Source organism: Sycon ciliatum, chromosome 8 (assembly GCF_964019385.1).
Source record: "Sycon ciliatum chromosome 8, ocSycCili1.1, whole genome shotgun sequence".
NCBI classification, from domain to species: domain Eukaryota; kingdom Metazoa; phylum Porifera; class Calcarea; order Leucosolenida; family Sycettidae; genus Sycon; species Sycon ciliatum.
This window is the reverse complement of record NC_088650.1, coordinates 7,831,667-7,851,893: the sequence shown is the minus strand read 5'-3', so window position 1 is coordinate 7,851,893 and position 20,227 is coordinate 7,831,667. Positions and strand designations below refer to the sequence as shown.

The window sequence follows — 20,227 nt, the reverse complement described above, 5'->3', positions numbered from 1 at the left end:
ACGTGTTTAGCTTCTCGATCTCCTGTTTCAGTGCCAAGCAAGAATGCCAAGATCAAAAGAGTGGACCTTTTTGTTTTACCTACCGCGTATACCGTCCGTCACTAGTCACTGTCGACTGTCGTATGATCTGTCATTATGGATTGTATTGTAAAGCCACATTGTATTCGCCTAGGTGTTGCCAGTGTTGGCTGCGTACCTACGTTGGTGAGCGACAAGACAGGTACACTAGGTGCGGCTGTCAAAGAAGTAGAAATGGTGCGAAGAATCAGTAAACAAACTGATCGCTTGGTTTCCTGGCCGAAATCGCAACACAGTTTTGCAGGTCAGAGCTAACGGTGCACCGCGGTTCTTCCAGAAGAGCGCAGCCATGGCGGCAGACGGATCGAGGTTCAAAGTGGAAGCGGTGGATCGTGAGCAGCTCTCCGTCAGAAGCCTGGGCGAGCTGCTGGAGCTTCAGAAGCTCGCAGAAGAAAACAGTGACCAAACAGCTGTTCAGAGTTTAGGTGAGCTACTGGCGGACACACAGTCTGGTTCGCCGAGCGCTTCCAGGGCGAGAACGGGATCAAATGCCGAGGGCCGTCAGCGCAGCTCGAGCGCACTGTCCGAATCTCAACTGCGACCGCGAACGTTGAGCGGTGCCGGGTCGCTGATTCGTCCAGATCGCTCCATTGTGCTGGGTTTAGATGGCAGCGAAGAGTGCAGGACTGCGTTTCATTGTAAGTCTTATCGAAGCTGTTATGGATTGATCGCGTTTGTCCCTGCTGTACGACACACCACCCACATAAGCACCCACACACATGCGCTCAGGCACGCGAACACACACACACACACACACACACACACACACGCGCGCGACCGCGAACGTTGAGCGGTGCCTGGTCGCTGATTCGTCCAGATCGCTCCATTGTGCTGGGTTTAGATGGCAGTGAAGAGTGCAGGACTGCGTTTCATTGTAAGTCTTATCGAAGCTGTTATGGATTGATCGCGTTTGTCCCTGCTGTACGACACACCACCCACATAAGCACCCACATACATGCGCTCAGGCACGCGAACACACACACTCACACACACACACACACACACACACACACACACACACACACACACATATACACACCACCGTGATGCACTGCATATAGCATGATGCTCAGGTTCATTGGCCAATGTGCTGAATTGGCTGGGCCATGGGACATGTTTCAACTGTACTAACTCACACTCCATGACCAGAGCATTTTTCAGCCAGGAATGTTTATTTATCATAATACGTGCCATTCATTTCGTGTTTGCTGTCATGGCACCGTCCCAACTTTGGCTGGACCAATCGCAAACCGTGACAGATTTAGGCAGAGGATGATCTAAGCCCCGTATACACACATGTACTCCAGACCAATGGGTTGTTGGCGGCGGACTTGTCACTGTACACTGCTGTCCTTCGCTGTCCCGGCTTGCTGTTCACTTATGTATGCAATGGTACGTATCAAAGGACAGTTATCTGGCGCTAGTCTTGATCTGTCTCATTCAGATCTTGTCCGCTATCGTTGCTATAAGAGAAAATCTGTGGGTCTGCAGATTTGCGTGCTTCTCTTGCGACGGGCGTATACATGGTACACGGTACATGGTACGTATCAGTGATGCAATACGGGCATTTTGATGGTCTGCCTACAAGTAAACATATGACCCGGCAATGATACTGTTCTGCACAGGGTATCTGGATGAACTGAGGAAGGACGGCGATCAACTGCTGCTGGTGCACATCTTTGAAACACCATCACTACCCATCCTCAGCCTCAAATCAGGATGTAGGTTATACAATCATGTAGCTAAGCTGCTTATTGACGATATTGTTGGTTGGCGGATTGTTGCTCACTATGCTGTCATGGTCAACTTGACACAGTCAACCTCCCCTCGTCCGGAGGCCCCTATTCGAATCAGGGAGTTATCCGGGGACGTCTCACGGCAAGAGTAAATAACCCCCCAGAGTGTGCAACGCTGATCCAGCTCTGCATAGGGTCTTGGTCGAGCGGAATCGGATCTTCTGATGTCCTGTGTACACTCCACACCAGCGCAAGGCTGGTCTCGAGGCAGGGCACCATTGTTTTTGATCCGAGAGTACCCGCGACTCCCCGGGTTCCCCTCAGATGTGTACGGTATTATGGCGCAAAGATCCGATTCCGCTCGACCAAGACCCTATGCAGAGCTGGACAGGCGTTGCACACTCTGGGGGGTTATGTACTCTTGCTCACGGTCTACCGGACACCTTTCTGACAGCTCTTGAGTCCTGGGCTCAGTTCTCAACGAAAACGGCCCTGAAAATAGTGATTAGCATGAAAAATTGGTTACTTGCATGCACCCAGTATGCAAGTCAAGTTCTGAGCTGCTGGTAATTCGAATTTACCTGGTCCCAACCCGCCCGGATAAGAGGAGTTCTATTGAAGTATCCCTGAGAATTCTCATACAGTAAAACGTGGCGTAAGCAACCTCTGGTTTTAACGACCACCTGCCTGCTTTTGACGGCCGTTTTCCATGCACGGACAGTGTTCTACACAGAAACTGCACCGGATACGGCGACCACCTGCCTTACGCGACCAGCCACTGACTTTTAGTGTACCAAGTGCCATATTGGACTAACACACAGCGACCAAAACTAACCAAAAGTGCCATCTTGGCTGGCAGGGTTGACTGCAAAAGGGTGGAAGTGCGCTCTGAACCTAGTGCATGCAGTCTGCAGAAGTGACAACTTGACAAGTGACAGAGCAGGATGCGCCGCATGCACTTGAGTGAGGCGTGCTTTGCAGGCTGCACCGAAGTGTTCTACTTTTATGTTGCACACCTGTCAATATAATATGAGTACATGGACATACAATCAGGCACATGTATGTACACAATCTGATATGCCACGAATGTATGGGACCTGGTTCCAAAGACCACCTTTGCTTGCACCGTGGGGTGGTCGCTTAAACCAGGTTTTACTGCAGTTATCTTGATTATACATCAATGTCAACATGGATTGACATCTACGCATAAGATGTAGGCTGATCTCCAGTTTCGTGACAGCCGAGTTCACTCACTGAGCATCTCCCACAGACCCCCACTTTGCATACCGTTAGGTGCTGTGACGTGCGTGCTTGAGCGTGTGTACAGTAAAACCTAGTGTAAGCGACCTCTGGTTTTAGCGACCACCTGCTCTTAACGACCGTTTTTCCATGCACGGACAGTTCTACACAGACACTGTGGGACCTGGTTCTAAAGACCACCTGGCTTTAGCGACCGCTTTTGCTTGCACCGTGGGGTGGTTGCTTAATTAAACCAGGTTTTACTGTATAATGTGTGTGTGTGCTTGTCTGTGACAGTATCCATTCCATCTGATGTTTGGCAAGCCAAGATCAAGGAGAGCACAGCGGCGGCAGAGAAGCTGATGTCGCAATACGAAGCCGCTTGCATGTCACACAAGGTCAGTGTTAGCCGTGGGCCCTCCAGTGTAGTGAGTGCGATAGCTTGAACTGCTCCCAACAGTCACCAGATCTGCCATGCAGGCACACGGATGTGTCTCATATTGACACATCTCCTTACCAGCGGTGGTCTATTATCATGTCGATACTTTCCTGTTGCAATATCTACAGGTTCTGTAGATCTGGTCTCGAGTAACCATAGTACCGGGAGTTGCGCACAGCAGATGAACTACAATACAGTGCAGGTCAATGTAATTAGCCCCGGCCCTGTGAAGAAGAAAAGAAGCACCACGTTCGCAGTCTAGTGGCTGCAGTGTCAGTGCTGTGCGGATTTCACTGGCTAGATGTGCACTTGCTTGGTGGACAGTTAGTCCTAACTCGTAACATTTTGTCCTTTCTTTTTATCCATAAGCAGTATTCCTTATTATAGGACGTAGCATTAAAAAATCAACGCCGCATTGACGAGATGGTTTGTGCGATGTACGGTGCATGCGTGTGCAGGTTAACTATCAGACAGTGATTCGTAGCGGCGTACCGGGTGAAATGCTGTGCAAGGTGGCAGAGGAGCGCGCCGCGGACTTCATGGTACTGGGCTGCCGCGGCCGCAGCCTGCTACGACGCACGGTGCTCGGTAGCGTGTCGACGTTCACGATCAACCACACCAGCATACCCGTCATGGTGGTGCCGCATCCCCTCAAGCGACGCGAACGCCATTAGCTGTCCGGCCTCGCACGTGCTGGTAACGTTTCTGACGCATTCTGTTCAGATGACGTGTGGATATGGCCATGTCCATAGCCACACTGGTCAGGACGTTCTGGTGGCCGCCGGCTGTAGGAAGTACAGGACATTGTGTTCGACACTGCACTATAGTAGGAGACCACCTTAATTAAATTGTGCATGCGGTGTACACCCATTCACAAAGCGTGGGCCGGGCTTGTCTTCACATCGGCCAAGAAAACATTGATGGCAATCAATAGGAAAGGTGTTAGCTCCCGACACCGCAGCTTGCAATACAATCACTGGGAATTTACTGAGAGATATCGATTTTTATACTGAATTTTAAGACTACTTGTATTGAGTATGATCATGCAAGTACATGTACATGTATATAATTAATCACCATTCTGGATCAAGTATTCGTTGCCCACAGCCCATGGCATACAACGTGGAAAGCTAGGCGGCAGCTGTGAAGAGTGATTGTCACTGTACTACCACTACAGCGAGGCTGAATTCTTCGATAGTACGATTCTTTTGGCGTGCGTATTCTAACCATCTTGTTCAAACCGTTCCACCATTACATTATTTTATTTATATTGAATAATAATTCATGATATCCATCACTGAGTGTGGCATAAAATGCAGCTAGGTCTGCTAACAATCTAGGCTTTGCATGGTGAAGTTGTTTAAAATTGCATGGTCAAAGTGGGAACCAATTGCTGTCAGAAGAGGTTAAAATATGACTTATCATTTGATCTATTCTAATAGGTAGGAAGGGTGTTGTAAACGATTTCAACAAACTCGTGAAAATGAAAGCCAAGGGGGCATTGGAGTCGATTCGAAATGAATTGCCATGGATTCACTTTCTGAAGAGTCACCGATTATTCTGAAGCGGTTGGTTATTAGCCTCTTCAGAAACGAGTTTCCTCTAAACTGCGCAACCTCCTCAGACAGTGTAGTCTAATGCAGTCAGGTATTTGGGGTGGGTTAGCTCAGAAAAGCTTGCATTATTCCTGTGAAACTACCTTTCATATGGAGACAAAGCCTACACATACAAGGGGAGTCCATTTTCCCCGTGGAAGTATGGTTGGAAAATCGCATTGCCATGACGATTCCAATGAATACCGGGTAATTATGGTGAAGCTGGCAGCAACTGTTTTACTGGGGTACATGTACTTCAACTCATCTCTTCTCATATCTCCTGAAAAGTTGAGGACAATTCGAACGCCTCCAATGCTAAAACATCACCGGCAAAGACAGTTTTAAATAGACAGAGTATGCATGGTGTACATCACTGCTGCACTAGAAGGAAGAAAACTTCAAGCAAAATCCTTTTTTTTTAGAGCATGCACCCACTAATCAGGAGGTGTACATGGGCTATGGAATAATATAAATAAAAAGGGCTATATTCAAAATGTAGCTACTGCGGCAGAGGACAATAAAAATAAGGAACAAATGCTCGACAGACAACGACGTATTACAGCCATGCTACGCACCAGGCACAGGCAGGCGAGGAGCGAACGACACAGTGCACAAGCACTGCGACCACCCATGGTACTGGTGTGCTGCTGCCTGCTGGTGTGCACTGCCATAATGCCTGCACCCACCCGGCAGACGTGATGATACATGTAGTAGCTACACTGCTCGGGACAAACGACCAGAAGAAAAACTAGTACAAGGAAAGCAGAAGCGAGCTCGAAACTTGAGCCCACATGCATGTGATCAGTTTCCCCAGGGAAGCGGCGCGGGTGTAGAGAGCTTTAGCAAAGGTAGCAGACAAATATTACACCTAATATATACTGCGATGATTGGATGACTGGTTGATGATTGGCCGAAAAAGCTTGCTGTCTACAGCATTGGGTGATGGTTGGTTATATAGCCGGTCAAACGTGCGGCGCTGGGGTTACTAATCCTCGTCATTTTCATCTTCAGCACTCAATGTCAGATGGTCGGTAACGCGCGTTATTAAACTAATCCCCGTCGTCTTCATCTTCGGCACTCGACGTCAGGTGGTCGGTGACGCGCGTGCACACTTCGACCATGATCTCGTTGAACGCCCGGCTCTGGTCCGAGTACACGTGGTGGCCGGCGCGGCTCACTACGCGCACGTCCACGTACGAGTGCGGCCGCGCGTCCTGCAGCTTGTAGCCGATGCGGCTGTCGATCCAGCTGCGCTCGCCATACAGCAGCGTCATCGGCACGTCCATGTCCAGGTGCTGGATAAGGCGCGGCAGCATCGGCAGCTTGGCCCAGCCAAACGGAATGGAGAGGCTCTTCATCGCCGCCTCGCCACTGCGAAAACAAAACAAAAAAATTGCACAACACACAGTTGTACACATGCACAAAGTCCAGTCGGCATTGCTACAAAAAGTCCAACAAAGAACCACACAACGGGGAGCGTACGCCAGGCGACTGCCTGCTGCCGCCAGCGTATTTCACCGAAATCTTTTGTTCGTGCCACCACCACCACCAGGAGCAGCAACACCAGCAGCAGCAGCACTACTAAACAAGCTTCATACCTACCTTGGCGCTGGCTGTGCATTCAGATGATAGATATAGTCAGTCATAGTGGTGTCATCAAACATATCCTTGTACTTTGACTGAAGATCAGGACGCACCGTGCGCAACATCATGGCTCCTAAACAAGTGGGAGAGAGAGAGAGAGAGAGAGTAAGTTACATTTATAAAGATAGGTAAGTCTAACAAATGAGGACTGAGACCTCTACAACAGGGGTTTTACGCCTGAAAGCAGGTGCATGATTTAACAAGCAGGTTGTCAGTCTAGATTTTATGCGCAGATGGAGAAAAAAGCGCAGAATTTTCGTAATGAGATGAAAAGCAGAAATAATAAGAAAAGATGAAATGAAAGCCTGCTCACAACCCCGCCCAGCCTTGCGAACTGGGTATGGTGGATTAAGAACCCGGGCTCAACGCTCGAGCAAGCGCTCTCCACTCAAGGTGTTCACAGCAATTGATAGGAACTCATATGGGGAAATTATAGAAAAGAAATAATAAGATCTTATAAACGGAGTCCCACATGAGAGAGAGAGAGAGAGGGGGGGGGGGGGAGAAAGGCAGAAAGAGAGAGAGAGAGAGAGAGAGAGAGAGAGAGAGAGAGAGAGAGAGAGAGAGAGAGAGAGAGAGAGAGAGGAGAGAAAGGCAGAAAGAAAGAGAGAGAGAGAGAGAGAGAGAGAGAGAGAGAGAGAGAGAGAGAGAGAGAGAGAGAGAGAGAGAGAGAGAGAGAGAGAGAGAGAGGACACAATCACGACCACGCACACAGCGGAAATGCCCAGACAGCAACCATGTCCTGCAGCTATGGCAGAGGCGGATGTAGAGGGAAGCTCCCCTCTTCTATTCAGCCAATTATAACCAAGAGCCCTGGGGGCAGCACAGGGACGCCCTAGTAGCCTACTGACTTCGACTCCCAAGCATATACAGTCAACTTCGCTAATAACGACTGCGGATATAACGACAGAATTTCCATGCCCAGAGCAAAGTCCCATCCAACTGTAATACATATAATGAGACTTCGGGTATAACGACACTTCGCGAATAAGGACACTTTTCTGATGCCCCGCCGAGTGTCGTTATACGCGAAGTTGACTGTACACAAGCGGGCAGACAGAACTATTCTAACTCAAAGATATGGCCATGCGCGTGTGCGCACGCACACACACCATGTACCATGTACATGTATACGCTCGTCGCAAGAGAAGTACGCAAATCTGCAAATGCACTGGACGTGCACTCACAGATTTTCTCTTTTAGCAACGATAGCGGATCTGATCCTGAACGAAACAGATCAAGACCAGCCACACACACACACTTGTACTTGTTGCTCACTGCCGAAACTGGTCACGTGGGTCTCCCCGGGAGAGGGGAGAGAGACCCAAAAGGAATCTTGGAAAGATGACTCAATTGGCTATTGAACCGCCCAACGGCCGACACCCCCTGAAACCCCCAAAACTCTGGGTGGACTTGAAAATGATCCCACTTATGGGCTCACCACACCTCAGTAAGTGGGTGAGGACAAGGTGCAGAAAAAGGATTGATGGCATCAGGGTATTATGTCCGTCTCGGGATCCAACTGCAGTTACCCCTGCCCCCCCCCCCCCCTCACACACACACACTTGAAAAAACGCTTTCCTTCCGGTACATTGTATGTGGATGCAGTACATGTATCTTACCAAGTGGACCGACTGCCCGCAGTGCCGCCAGTGGGTTGAAGTAGTTCACGATGGGCCGCAGGGCCTGTATCCAACCTGGCAGCTTGCCGCGCTGCTCAATGTGGTTGTCCGGCCGCTCTGGCATGCCCCAGCTGTCTGCCAGTACAAGATGTTCCACACGCGATGGATGCTTCAGTGCATATGCCGCTGAGACGTAACCGCCCAGGCTGTGACCGACTAGAATAAAGGATGCAATGGACATTGTCCGCCTCCAGGCCTCCACAGATGCTACAAACACGTCCTCGATGCTTTGCGGGTCCTCGCCGAAAACAGGCCGAGAGCTGCGGCCAAAGCCAACCATATCAATGGCATACACGACTCGATTGGCAGCGATGGCATCGACATTCTTGCACCATATGCCAGCACCACCTAGACAGGGTGAGAAGGAGAGAGAGAGAGAGAGAGAGAGAGAGAGAGAGATAGAGAGACAGAGAGAGAGAGAGGGCAGGTGAAGTACTGTGAAGCAAGTAAATTGTTTGGGAATACAAGATGAGATAAAACCAGTACCACAGAATGGGCAACAGCAGCTTGATACAAAAAAAGTAGTTGAAAATACAATCATACAATTTTGATTGGGCACGAAGGAACAGTTCCTTGGCATGAGAACACCTGGAGAAAAATGATGCTATTAGTTGCAATAAAGGTAAACCTTGACACCTCTGCTCACTGTTTACGTGCCACCATCACCACAAGTACTACTTCGTAATTACTTCAAGTACTGTTCTGAAGCAGATTATAGCTAGTTACTCTAATTTCAGAAATTTTAGGTGCTCAATATTTTCGGTATGACTATGAGGGCAAAAGGCCAGGTTAGGTGAACAGAAATTTTCGGTACACAGAAGCAGTTCACTATTGGACTATGTGTGTTAGTGCTTGTTCGGTGTATTGAAATTTTAGGTATGAAACAGATGCACTGAAAGTACCGAAAATAAAAGTACACCGAAAATTTGTGAAATTACAGTATACAAAGGCTGCATGCTACTAATAGTATGCTTCAGCACTCTCAGGTGATGGCAATTGGGTTTCAAGAAGCCCAAACAAGACAGCACACCGTACCTGCAAACCCGTGCAACAGCAGGACAGGAGGGTGATTGATGTCGCTGCGGACGTCGTCCCCACCGCGTATCGTTGCCGTGCTAATTACTAAGCCAGTGTCGGTGCGAACCAGTTCTCTCTTCACATGTGCCTTGACATCTGAACGCAGGACATCGTACATGAATTGATAGAACGCAAAAGGTACGGGTTAGGATTGCACCGTTGCGGAGCACCGAAATCGATTCAATGATACTGAGAGCACATGACAGCAAGGCAGTGCGATGCTAGCTTGATCTTACCATCTCTTGCAAGCAAGCACATGCACCAGAACGAGTCGGACATCTCTTACAAGTACAAACATAGCCATTGCATGAAGGTTTGTCCGTTTTTCATGCTCACACACCATACTACAGTGTGTGTGTGTGGGGGGGGGGGGGGGATTATGCAAGGTCAACATTGTACAGACATTCCCCCACAGTTGAGGAGAATACGAACCATTCAGGGTACATTTGCCGCAATGATACATTTTCATGTGCGGGCCCGCCACTGAACACCCGAGAGTAGACCCGTTTAGAAGAGTACATAATCATCCAATATGCGCATTGCAATTGTGTACGCCAGCAGCCAGGGTACATAGTGCACAGTACACCGCACACTGACAGGCAGCGGGGAGTGGTACCTTAGGGCAGGGATCTCTAAACGCAAGCTGCTCAGCAACAGGTGCCGGATCAAGACACGGCACTAGCAATGCACACGCGCACACACACACACTGACTCACATCGGAAGCACTGCCGCTCGGCCTCCTCCAGTATCTTCGCACTGCTGGGTATCCAGAACCAGAGCGGAATGGTCAGCAGTCCAAAGCCAGCCGCACTGGAACGAGAGTGGGCAAACAGGACACATGCGAATGCAAACAGTGTGACTTTCCCTTCATACGCATCCTCAGAGGACCCTATCTCTTTGTCTGTCACCAGTTAATCCTATATATAGGATTAGACTTCAAGACGCATTGGCAGCCTCGGAATGGGCGAAGTGGAAGCAATGTTATTGAAGATGCATATCGATCTTTCCTACAGTGGATATCTTTCTTTAAAATGAATGAATAGAGGTTATCCAATGGCTAAGACCCGAAGGAAAGGTCTCTGTGTGCAATTATTGCTGATGAATTGCAATTACAAGTGGTAGAAATAGACTAGGAGTCCCAGAGATTACGTTATATGGAGAGTGGACCTGTACACTGCACATCGTAGCATTTGCGTGACCATGATTACAGTTTTTACGCATGTCTCTGCTGGAAATACGGCTACAAGTTTCAACAGAATCTGTGAACTGGCGGCGAAGCAACGCTCACAGGCAAATTCGTGAGCACGTTATGCACAAGCCCGGTGCATGCTACAGTACATGGTCCGCACACAGCTAGTAGTCATGCCCAAATTTACTCTGCCCACATCAATATTTTGTCACAAAAAATTGTCGATATTCTGCTTGGCATTTCCTTTCTCCGTCGGTATCTTGCTTTGGTTTTGCTCGAGATAAATGAGTTTCAAGGAAAACTCAACGATAACTGTCGCTGATGACGGCATTTTTGATCGAGCTCCTGCTGCTGCTCAACTTTCTACAAAATGTGGCCATGAGTCTGTTTTGTCCAACTTTTGCGCTCGTTTTCAACCTTGGCGACTGATTGTGTTGGAAAAGTCCCTAAGAAATCTTGGATTTTCCGAAAAGCCCACCAAAACTTGCCGGCAACTTGCACATTCGATATTTTGCTCAAGGAATTGCTAGCAAATTTAGGCTACGACTAACAGCAAGAGTACATAATGTACTCTTGCTAACAGCTAGCCGTGTCCTGTCGCTGCCTCCATACGAGTACGTGTTCATACTGCACCAGGGTGTGATTGTTTATTCGAATCGCCCTACTCAAGTCATAACATTGAAGGTCCCACGTTGCGAGGTGCCATCACATGGCGGTACTTCACAAAAGCATTTTGGATCCAAACTACAGCACTGGCCAATAAAAATTATAATCGGCACAGCGCCGCAATGTGTCGTACAACTGTGACACACATATATGCACGGCTGAGAATGCACAGCCAGTACTGCTTTAATTTAAAAAAATCAACACAGCATCAATTCTTACTCTGGTGGCCGGGTCTTTGGCAACAGAGCTTGACGATGACGGAATGCATCATTCTTGTCGTCACTTTCCGTACTACCCATTGGCTCACGACAAATTCCTACAATGGCACCTGCCCTGCTGGCGAGTCTACTAACAAGATCACTTGCCTCTGAAAATATCCCCCGGTTTGGATTCGCAGGCTCAAATCGAATCTGAGATCGTTTTCTCGTTTGCCTTAGTGTCGGATCAGTATCAGCACCGGAATCGGATGAAGAATCATCTGACTCAAGAGGTAGTACAGGTCGTCTTTGCCTTCGCTGAGGCATGGCCACGGATCGGAGCAAGCGGAGTACGAATGCCCAGGGCCAAGGTTTAGTTTCACAGCTTGGCTTCGTTGACAACTGTACGTGCGTCTGCACTGACTTCACGTGTCACTCCACGTGCAGGTATGATGACAAGCCAAAAGCAACAGTGAGATAGCCTACTTCGAAAGATGAGATGCAAACTCTTACTGACAAACTACTTCAGCAGAGGACAGGGCCTAGGGGTCCACATTCAGGAAACAATTATTACTAAAGTACCTGAATGCCACATTCATCACTAACTGACAAACACAAGTCGGCACTGAGGCTAGGGAAGCAGGCGCAGTACTGTGAATCAATTCATGGTCCAGGAGCTCCAAGTCCAAGAAGTCTTGAATCCGTTCGGAATTTCCAACCAAGCATTGATGTTGCACGTACTGGTAACTACTTACTTTTCGAATGTGCTCGAATCGCAGCCTTTCTTTGCTTTTCTTCTTTCTGTTTTCATGATTTGGAAGAAGACAAAAATAATGTAACAAAAAAAATGCAAAGTCATCCACAAAATTAATTTAAAAAACTTGTACGCACAGAGTCTACCGTACCGCCTACCGGGTACCGGTACCGTACCGCGAGTTGCCTTGTGTCACCATGTCACCACTGGTCACAAGCCGTTGCAGTACATTATTTGCATCTTTTCGTCGTCGCGTCGACGAGGGATTTCCCCGACGCGTCACGGGCCGGACGGCAACGCGTCATCGACGCCGGCATACACACGTATACACGTGGCCCGGCCGGCCTGGCCTGGTACTCAAAACAAGAAAACAAACTACGAGAACCATGAAAAAGTCAAATGAATCCATCAAACTGGATATTTTACCAGCTCGGCCGGGAAGAGTCAGTTTGTTTGTTCTCTGACTCCTGTCATCCTCGAACTCCTCAGTAAAAAGGAAGTGAGACAGGCAGATGAAAAAACTAGGTAGGTTTTTATTGATTGAGTTGGAGTTGGACCAAATGAGGCTGGCCTGCGGACTCTTTTCGGAGAAGCCTGATCCGAAAGTTTGAAACGTGATCCGAACTGCAGAGGCTAGGGTCTGGTGACTGTTCTGTCTCCTCAAAGACTTAAGTACACTGACTAGTTTGGAACGATCCGGTCGACCTATGTCCTTGACTGCTCTTTCAGGCTAGCAGCCAGTCTGCGTGACGTCCACGCTCTTGCTTCGGCATGGATTGAGGTAGCCGGGCCACCGATAACTGACCGCAGCGATTGTGTTTGTAACAGAGCTTCAAGTCGACCCGGTCGAAGTGTTAGTTGGTGTTTAGAGATGCAGAGGCAGCATTGTCGATGCTTCGATTTCAAGCTGAGCACTTGGACCCGAAAGCAAGATTGCACGCGCGGAAAAGAATGGCGTAATGGTATCCTCTCTGTTTAGTAGTGTTTACTTGTCTTTGTCTTTGCGCTGTCTTTGTTTCCTTCCGTACATTTTCAGATTGTGAGTGGTGGTTCTATCGGATAGAAGCGGAGCATGCTAGCAGTTCTTACTGTTGTAGCCGCTACATATACACGTAGTTGACGACCTGCCTCAAGTGGTCAAGACTACAAGTACTTAGTTCTGGATATTCTGTTAGTGTTGCAAATAATTAAATATTTAATTACTGGAGCAGTGAACCAGCCAAGCTCAGGCCGGAATGAGTTGCAGTTGGCATTGCGCCGCCCAGGGACGACGCTACTCAGTGGCTACGCTTCTGTCATTCAGATATGGGACTGGAAGGCTTGGCCAAGGTGTGTCAGCCTGCACGTGGACAAGGCCCCTGTCAAATAATAATTTTGTGATTGGTGGCCACGGCAACAGGAATTGCGGCAGCAGTGCAAACAGTAGCGGTGTTGGTGAAATTGTAGCGCGCAGTCAACTTCTAACGCCAGCCGAGAAGAACACGTTCTGGCAGAATGGGTTTGTTGTGCTGCCATCGTTCCTCAACATGTCAGTGGTGGACGAACTGCGGCATGTTTTCCCTCGCCTTTTCGCTGGTCAGTTCTCGACCGGTATCTACCCAGACGAGTGGCACTGGCGAGAGGGGATAAGCTTGCCAAGCGCCTCGCGTGAGATCTGCAATGCCTGGAAGGCCGATCACAGCGTACGCCGCGTTATCCTCTCGGAGTTGATTGGGCGCTTGATCGCCGACCTGATGAACTGGAGCGATGGCACTCGTATTGCACAGGATGACGTCCTGTGGAAGCCAGCCGGCGGTACCGCAGTCGGCTTTCATCAAGATTCGCGCTACATCAGCGAGCAGTTTGTGCCGTACGAGAACAATTCAGTGACGCTGTGGATGGCTCTGGATGATGCTGATAGCGAAAATGGCTGTGTGGAGTATGCCTGTGGCTCTCATAGATGGGCAAGGCATGATTCAAGGAAAGCTGATAGCGTTGCCCAGGAGGGGTTCCACGCTTCGTCCGATGCGTACGATACTCCAGTTCACCGTGCCGCCGAGAAGGCTGGCGTGGACAGAGCGCAGGTGCGTATAGCTGGCACTGCCGTACCGGCTGGTGGTGCCATTCTGCACCATCAGGATGTGTGGCATGGCAGCCAGCGTAATAAGAGCGCGGCCCGTCTGCGCCGAGCACTGGTTGGCCACTACATTCGGAGCGATGCACGCTTCCGGGAGTCACCGCACCCGACCTACATATATGGTCGTTATAAGCTGGCTGACTCCACAGCACTTCACGATTCATTCTTTCCGCTAACCTTTAGGCCCCGGTTATGACATGAATGCCTTGAAGACCTTTTACAAAGATCTATCTTATGTGTTATTTGAAGTATATGACTTTTCATCAACCACCACACCATAACTGCGCTCTCCAGCCGACCTTGACACGTTGCCGCTGCATGCCACCAGCAAAGCGACACATCTGTATCCATATACTTGAAGTATGTTTAAATATATGAAGGCATTTTATTTATTTCCCCCCCACCTACAACTGCTGGGATTATTCTGAGCAGATTTCTTATACACTCTTCCTATCAAGTTTTTACTGGCTTCGATCCGCCATGAGGTCATGTTGCGATGACCTCCAATTGTCCCAATGAAATGACATCGATGTCAGCATTCCCTAGGTTCGAAAATAATCTTGGTGGCTGTGCTGAGCAAGCATGTTTTTTTACTGAGCTTTTGTACGACTTTACTTTTGCAATGTCCCCCCTGATTCATAGCTGCATGCATTGGTCACCGCTTCTGGAGGCTGCTTGTCCTGTTCTTTTGTATGAAGGAATTCCTTTCCTCAGTCAACTTGATTTCATATTCTTCATACGTTATCCACAAATTATAATTATCCTCATATCAACTTATCCAATATCTACAATCACAATCACACCCTCTCTCGCTCAACATTGATACCGGCATGCAGTATCGATACCCAGGGAGTCGTCAAGTATTTGACGACTCCCTGATCATACCCTATGTCAACTTTTCCTACTAATATGTGTGTGTGGGTGTGTGTGCACGCGCATCTTGCTGCACAGATGCTCTTCATGGTCATGAACTCAGTTTCGTTTCCGGTTCGCAGTACAGTAGAGTCGCGCGTCCAAGAACGTTGTTTCCAAGGGGTTAGCCTGGGATGTTCTTATTTTTCAGCACTCTGGCTGCGTTCTTATTGCACATTCTAAGAAACAATCCGTATTGGATCATATGTATCCCACAACCTGCCAGATAATCAACCCCGCCGTTCTTAGCTTCAGGCTGTGGCGTTCTTATTCTTAACATTTCAGGCTGGACGTTCTTGGGCTCCACGTTCTTCGGCGCGCGACTCTACTTTAGGGCATGGGGCAATACTGGCAGGATGCCCTGCTGTTTCTGTACAGCGCCCTTGTTTTGGATCTATAGTGTGTGATTCTGCTAACTTCTTGAAGTGTTATGGACTCTTGCGGGTATATGACTGTATCCATAGCCTGGTATTAGTGTTGACATGCATAGAAATACTAGTACCTGAAGTCTGCAAAATCCCCCACCCAAAAAAGTCATACCGGTATGCCACGACTTTTATACACATTAAATTATTTAATAGGGACCATGATTATCAATCGTTTATGGGTGGATGGGTCAAGGAAAGTTTCGTTATGAAAAATATCGATAGCCGAAACATCAATCCATTCTATATCTATAGCTGTCCAGTCAATATATTTTTCGTTCAGGTTAGGGTCATAACTAAACTTGTTTGTGTCGTGAAAATTATCGATCATGCCGGATGACCCCTTACGGTATCAAAGTTACAACAATATGCGGACACACACAGTGTTCATAGCAAGAGGTGGCATTGCGACAGTTCTATTTCCAAGAAATCGAATTGGGCAGCGGGGGTTTCCCCACTTAGGAATCCATGTAACCAGGTGTGCGGTGTTCTTAGCTGTGTACAACTGCAAGGGTCAAGGACCTAGCCAGGCAAGGTCAGAAAATTAGGCACACCGGAACGCTCTGCAGGAGGAAATAACTGTTATGTCACAAGTTATGTGGAACAAAGTAAAAAATCACTCCCCTCAAATGCTCCACATGCACACCACACAAACAATGAACACGAATGGGTGCTTTAAAACCCAATATGTCGCATCAACATCGAGATATGCACGAACATCGTCAAAAAGAGAACATGCAGAAGAAATCTGTGCGTATTATAAATCTCGATGATGAGATCGAGTCAGCATAAACAAATCCTTGCAGGTGGGAGAAGAAAAAAGTTGGGATAGTGTGACGACCTCAATAAAAGACAGGCAAGTAAACATAGAATAGTTTCCGAGTAGATGCTACATGAGCCAGAAAGAAATGAAGTAACACAGCAGCACAGGTAGACGGCAAGGAAAACGAGGCGGACACCATACACTACCGATATATCTTCAGCAATCTGCTTTGAAATACGATAAACAAGTCGAGCGTTTCACAGAAAAGAGAAAGTTAACAGCAGCATCTTCAAGTTTATTATCCTAACGAGAAAAGAACGGCTGCAGCTCGCAGTGCAACCTAAGACAAATAAGAAAAAGAAAGAAAATACTAACAAAGCATCAGTAGCTGCAACTGTGTTGCACCAACAAAACGAATAAAGGGGAAGAAGAAACCTCAAGGTCCACTGGGCTGTGGGCGAATACAATAAACTTTGACATGGTCCAGCTAACTAATTGATACTCAGCAACTCCACCTTGAGACACCTGTCTACTTGGTACGGTCCAATGTGGCAGGAAGCTGTACTAGGCAGTCAACGGACACCGAGGTCGAACACACAGCAAGCCAGACCAGGTGGAGATGAACGTGACCTAAGTCAGCGTGTCTGGAGCCAGAGGTGCTGTTGGTGAACAGCGTGAGAGTCTTCACACTCCAATGCGCGCAGCACGACAGGGACAACAGAAACTCTTACGCACAGGCGAAAGATGCCAACAGGGTCACCTGCTCTTTCGGATTATCTAAACTGACACACGGATAAACTGGTTGCTCGTCAAGAAGATCTGATGTCTTCACCGACTCGTTGTTCTTGAACCACTCGATCTTTCTTGCATCCAAATCGATTTGTACAGAAATGATGTCTCCAGTGTCGTAGGCGCGCTCCGCTCGATTCATGTCTGGACCGTCGGAGGTCTCTTTCTTGCCAGTGAGGAGTGCACCATCACTACGCAACGCCAGCTCTCCTTCACGGAACGGATGCGGAGTACCATCGAAAACTTGGGGACAACCCTTCTCCTTTCTATCCGTCGTTACAACTCCGATTTGCATCCAACTTCGAATTCGAGACAAGTCCACAAATACACTAAATGCAAAGCGGCCTTTCTCCAGAGCTGTCGTCTTCAGTAAGGTAGTACTATAGCCTTTTCCCATGTAGGCCGCCGTCCGATTTCCATTGGATAAGTCTACTTTATCTTGTTTAGTGTCTTCATCAAATTCTACGTCGCCATCCGGACCTGTGTTTCCTGCAGCTTCCTTGACCCATGCTCGGAGTTTGTTGTTGATGTCCTCAGTCAACCTCTTATCAGGTGCTTTCGCATGCTGAGCGGCTGGCTGATCTGCAGACACAGTAGATCCACAGCCGCCCATTGCATTCTAAGAACCAGAATGCTATCCCCTTCAAAGTTGTCCACGTCCAAGAGCGGTCCCAGAGGTGAGGATTACGCCAGGCGGGGAGTGGCGCTTAGACGTACCTCAGCAACAGCTCTGAGACTCAGCAACGGAGGTCTGGCAGAAGGACACTATTCAAGGGCCACGAAGAACATTTGAAATAAAATCTCGGAAGCAAAGTGATAGCGAGAAGACGGCCAAGCACACACACACAAATCTATTTTGATCAGTTGTCGTCCACTCTCATTCGAACGTTGTTGTTCACATCGACAAGCAGTTGGTTGTACATCCAGGGCGGACCTGATCACTGGGCGCATGCGCCGGTTCGTATTGCCTGGCAACAAAAAATGGCGGGGGCAATCCTACTCCTTTTGCTGCCTTCGGGGATCCATACCAAAGTGGCCCCGCCGTATCGAATGACTGAACAAGCACGAATCTCTCTTCTTCGTTCAAAAAATAACCGGGGTGACCTGTGGCGCATGGCACGAATCAATGAACCACGCTTACACAAGCATTTTTCTGAACAGCATTCTGCTCCTTTACTAACTAACTAAGACTTGGCCTTCACCGCTTTCCCCTGGAAATCTAGCTAGTTACACACGGTCTGAAATGTTTCTGTAGTGCGAGCGGAGGCAGAGTTGTTGAGGTTTTGCCAGTGCCATGGCTCGACGTTTTATGTCTCGTGTTCAGGCATTTCTAGTTGATGTCTTCAGCATTGCATTATGGAAGGGCGAACGAATTCGTTGCTGAATGGAAGGATGGAAAAAACTAGTTGGTCAGTATTATGTGGAGGCGAGGCGCCACCAGTGTTTCATGTGAATGGAGGTGACATAGATTTGTGCTGGAATGAAGTCGTAATAGGTCTGCCGAGTCATTTCCTGTTGTTATTTGTTGCGACCGCTATCTGTTTGTTCCCACCAAGTTCAAAGGGGCCCGTGACAGGCCTGTTCAGAGTCAGACAAGTCGTTTGTATTTTGCTAGTACTGGCTCCATTATGCTGCGGAATCAGCTGGTGGTTTCTCGTTCACAATCGTCCTCCTGTGGTATGGATGTCGTTCTGCCTGCAAATGATCACGTACCTGTCTCTTGCGCTCAGCACGCGGTGTACATGTGCACTTCTCTTGTCAGCCAATGTGTGGCAGCTAGCGTTCATCAACCTTGCATGGTTCATGGCATTCAGTTCTGCAGCGTTTTCTGCTGTTCTGGCCGCGAGCCATGCACTCCACTCTACAGACTTTTACAGGAGTGCATATGGCCTTCCGTACAGCGTATCCACCTTTGTAATTGCCGGGCTACATCTGTGTTACCTTGTCACGCTAGCCATCGGTTTCTTTCAGAAGCCCCAGTATGTGGATGGGTCCCATCGGGCCGTTCAACGGCGACTTGTACGAGTTGGCGTTCAGGACTCGGGCGAGACCGAGCCACTGCTCAGCCGCTCCTTCTCTGATTATGACACCGTGCGCAGTGGGGATAGGCATGGTGGGGTCGAGCAACTCTCTGTGTGTTCAGAGGAGGACCGGTCAAGTCTGGCTGCGGTGGTCATGTTCACCTGGATGAAGCGTACACTAGAGCTCGGCTGGAAAGGCGAATTGAAATCGGCAGACGATTTGGATACGCTGCCACGAGCGCTGCAGACTGGAAGTGTCCGTGCACGCTTTGATCGACATCTGGGCGTTGCGATTGAGCAAGCGTTTACTCTCGACCGAAAACGAGGTCAGCTGTCCGGCAAGCCAGCGTACTCATCGTCAACATTCAGCCTGCTGCGGTCGCTGAACAAGGCGTTCGGCTGGGATTATTATCCGCTGGGCTTGCTGCGGTTTGCATGCGACTTGCTTGGTTTCGTTGGCCCCATACTTCTGCACGCCCTGGTGGTGTTCATCGAGGACAAGTCGGTACGTCGCGTGCTGGGTAGATAAGTGGATATGGGTCGCACAGTTGACACAATAGTGAAACTCCAGTATACATGTACCGTATTTCCCCGATTGTAGGTCGCACCTTTTACACTAAAAATCAAGGGTGAAAAAGGGGGTGCGACTTACAATCGAGCATGACTTACAATCGAGCATGACTTACTACTGCACTCAATATATCAAAACAATATTGCTCAAACCTGGAAATTGGGGTGCGACTTATAATCGAGTGCGACCTTTGATCGGGGAAATACGGTAGTTTGTAGAACCCTGCTTATTCCATCCTGTGCCTTGTACAACACTTCTGTCTACATTAGAATGTAAAGTCCTGAGGACTTTCTCATTGTCCGCAAACTGTAACGCAGCCACTTACGCATGTAT

The 20,227-nt window shown here is 48.6% G+C and overlaps 4 protein-coding genes across 7 annotated transcripts in view; 3 read left to right on the top strand and 1 right to left on the bottom strand.

Moving 5' to 3' along the window:
• Positions 1–161: 161 nt before the first annotated feature.
• LOC135823159 (universal stress protein Sll1654-like) lies at positions 162–4,789 on the top strand. The gene is made up of 4 exons (XM_065336001.1): positions 162–716; positions 1,704–1,799; positions 3,351–3,451; positions 3,951–4,789. Exons 1-4 carry the CDS (start codon positions 368–370, stop codon positions 4,164–4,166), a joined length of 762 nt encoding a protein of 253 aa, XP_065192073.1. The 5' UTR covers positions 162–367; the 3' UTR covers positions 4,167–4,789.
• A 544-nt stretch (positions 4,790–5,333) lies between these two features.
• Positions 5,334–12,380, bottom strand: LOC135823157 (1-acylglycerol-3-phosphate O-acyltransferase ABHD5-like). 2 transcript variants are annotated; one of them, XM_065335998.1, is made up of 6 exons: positions 12,299–12,380; positions 10,207–10,301; positions 9,449–9,586; positions 8,354–8,761; positions 6,690–6,804; positions 5,334–6,458 (listed from the first exon to the last, which is right to left on the bottom strand). In XM_065335998.1, exons 1-6 carry the CDS (start codon positions 12,352–12,354, stop codon positions 6,137–6,139), a joined length of 1,134 nt encoding a protein of 377 aa, XP_065192070.1. In that variant the 5' UTR covers positions 12,355–12,380; the 3' UTR covers positions 5,334–6,136. The 2 variants fall into 2 exon arrangements, with proteins under 2 accessions (XP_065192070.1, XP_065192069.1); XM_065335997.1 differs by lacking the exon at positions 12,299–12,380 and adding an exon at positions 11,566–12,258.
• Positions 12,381–12,658: 278 nt separating this feature from the next.
• Positions 12,659–15,230, top strand: LOC135823156 (uncharacterized). Its single transcript, XM_065335996.1, has 2 exons — positions 12,659–12,822; positions 13,334–15,230. Exon 2 carries the CDS (start codon positions 13,533–13,535, stop codon positions 14,607–14,609), a length of 1,077 nt encoding a protein of 358 aa, XP_065192068.1. The 5' UTR covers positions 12,659–12,822; positions 13,334–13,532; the 3' UTR covers positions 14,610–15,230.
• A 3,210-nt stretch (positions 15,231–18,440) lies between these two features.
• Positions 18,441–20,227, top strand: part of LOC135823154 (ATP-binding cassette sub-family C member 10-like) — a 54,812-nt gene continuing 53,025 nt past the window's right edge. For 2 of the 3 annotated variants that reach the window (XR_010554620.1, XM_065335994.1), the window contains exon 1: positions 18,441–19,828. Coding sequence is in view for 1 of the 3 variants with exons in the window: in XM_065335994.1 (XP_065192066.1) it covers positions 18,659–19,828 (1,170 nt within the window). In the remaining 2 variants the exon portion in view is untranslated. The remainder of the gene's footprint in view (positions 19,829–20,227) is intronic. The other variant, XM_065335995.1, reaches the window with a different exon arrangement.

Bases quoted from the DNA above. Each gene is read 5' to 3' on its own strand.
- LOC135823157 (XM_065335997.1), bottom strand. From the start codon at position 11,870: ATGCCTCAGCGAAGGCAAAGACGACCTGTACTACCTCTTGAGTCAGAT. The intron at 10,302-11,565 runs GTAAGAATTGAT...CTCTCGTTCCAG, and splicing joins CCAAAGACCCGGCCACCAGA to TGCGGCTGGCTTTGGACTGC. The intron at 6,459-6,689 runs GTAGGTATGAAG...TTGTTTTCGCAG, and splicing joins AATGCACAGCCAGCGCCAAG to TGGCGAGGCGGCGATGAAGA.
- LOC135823159 (XM_065336001.1), top strand. From the start codon at position 368: ATGGCGGCAGACGGATCGAGGTTCAAAGTGGAAGCGGTGGATCGTGAG. The intron at 1,800-3,350 runs GTAGGTTATACA...TGTCTGTGACAG, and splicing joins CCTCAGCCTCAAATCAGGAT to TATCCATTCCATCTGATGTT. The intron at 3,452-3,950 runs GTCAGTGTTAGC...ATGCGTGTGCAG, and splicing joins CCGCTTGCATGTCACACAAG to GTTAACTATCAGACAGTGAT.
- LOC135823156 (XM_065335996.1), top strand. From the start codon at position 13,533: ATGAGTTGCAGTTGGCATTGCGCCGCCCAGGGACGACGCTACTCAGTG.